The 1,023-nt window shown below is 35.1% G+C and overlaps 1 protein-coding gene across 1 annotated transcript in view; it reads right to left on the reverse strand.

Annotated features, from left to right (window-relative positions):
• Positions 1–991, reverse strand: part of LOC113344871 — a 4,399-nt gene extending 3,408 nt beyond the window's left edge. The window contains exons 1-3 of the mRNA XM_026588766.1: positions 891–991; positions 234–377; positions 15–134 (exon numbers count right to left, since the gene is read on the reverse strand). Coding sequence (XP_026444551.1) covers positions 15–134; positions 234–377; positions 891–977 — 351 coding nt within the window. The 5' untranslated portion in view covers positions 978–991. The remainder of the gene's footprint in view (positions 1–14; positions 135–233; positions 378–890) is intronic.
• Between the last annotated feature and the right edge of the window lie 32 nt (positions 992–1,023).

Raw genomic sequence — 1,023 nt, forward strand, 5'->3', positions numbered from 1 at the left:
TAGTCAAATAACACAAAAGTATGTAAAACTAACACTTCAGTCATATATTCTTGAGCAAAAGATGCGCCAGAACCAATGCATGCGTACTGACGAGGTTGGCAACAACCCCTGTTGACCTCATACAATCTAGGAACCTAATACACAAACCCGAAAAATGATAATAATACTTAGCACATATATAGTAAAAAATATATATCATGAAATAAAAATGAATTAAGCTAACAAAATATAACCTCAGCGTCGTATCCGGCAACCAAGAAGCTCACATAAATAACATCCAGAGAAAAACCTCGAACCTTCTTCAGATTAGTATGGAGATTTTTTGCAACATCCCACACAGTAATAGTCTTATATCCACCATTGAGTTTTTTCCGAAACTTCAAAAGAAATTATTAAACACAAGACCGTCAAATAGACTTCCAAGTATATGTTACACAAATAAGGATGCTAATCTACGAATCGCCGTCAGTACACATGTTTAAATATGCAAGGGAAACGCATCTAAATCAAGACCAAATACATTTTTAAAAAAAATCCAACCAACACAATCAAATTAAAGCCTTTCTCGAAATCTAATGGTTGTAAACTACTAGTAAATTCCCATTGTACCGTCACTCACATATATTAGCAGTTAATAATTCCCAATCTGCCAATCCATATCCCGCCAGAAAATGCCAAAGTCTCGTGAGGTATTAAAGATAACAAGAAACCATTTAGGAATTAATCCTCACACACTAATATATATGCATACTGTCAAAGATGGCGTTAACATGAATCATGAGAAATAAAGCAATATTCATTGCTCATGAGTTAAAATGTGCATGAGCAATCATGAGAAATAAAGCAAGTTAGCATAAAGAGCTGCCAAAACTTAGTATACAGCAAGTCACCTCCCTGTGCGTGACCCTCAGACACGACTCAACAGCAACTAAATTTCCAGCCATGGCACACCATATGTTATGGTTGATGCCATACATCTTATCATATTTCTGGTTTACTGCAAAATTAAACCATAAAGGATAG

Source organism: Papaver somniferum, unplaced genomic scaffold (genome assembly GCF_003573695.1).
Source record: "Papaver somniferum cultivar HN1 unplaced genomic scaffold, ASM357369v1 unplaced-scaffold_80, whole genome shotgun sequence".
Classification (NCBI taxonomy): domain Eukaryota; kingdom Viridiplantae; phylum Streptophyta; class Magnoliopsida; order Ranunculales; family Papaveraceae; genus Papaver; species Papaver somniferum.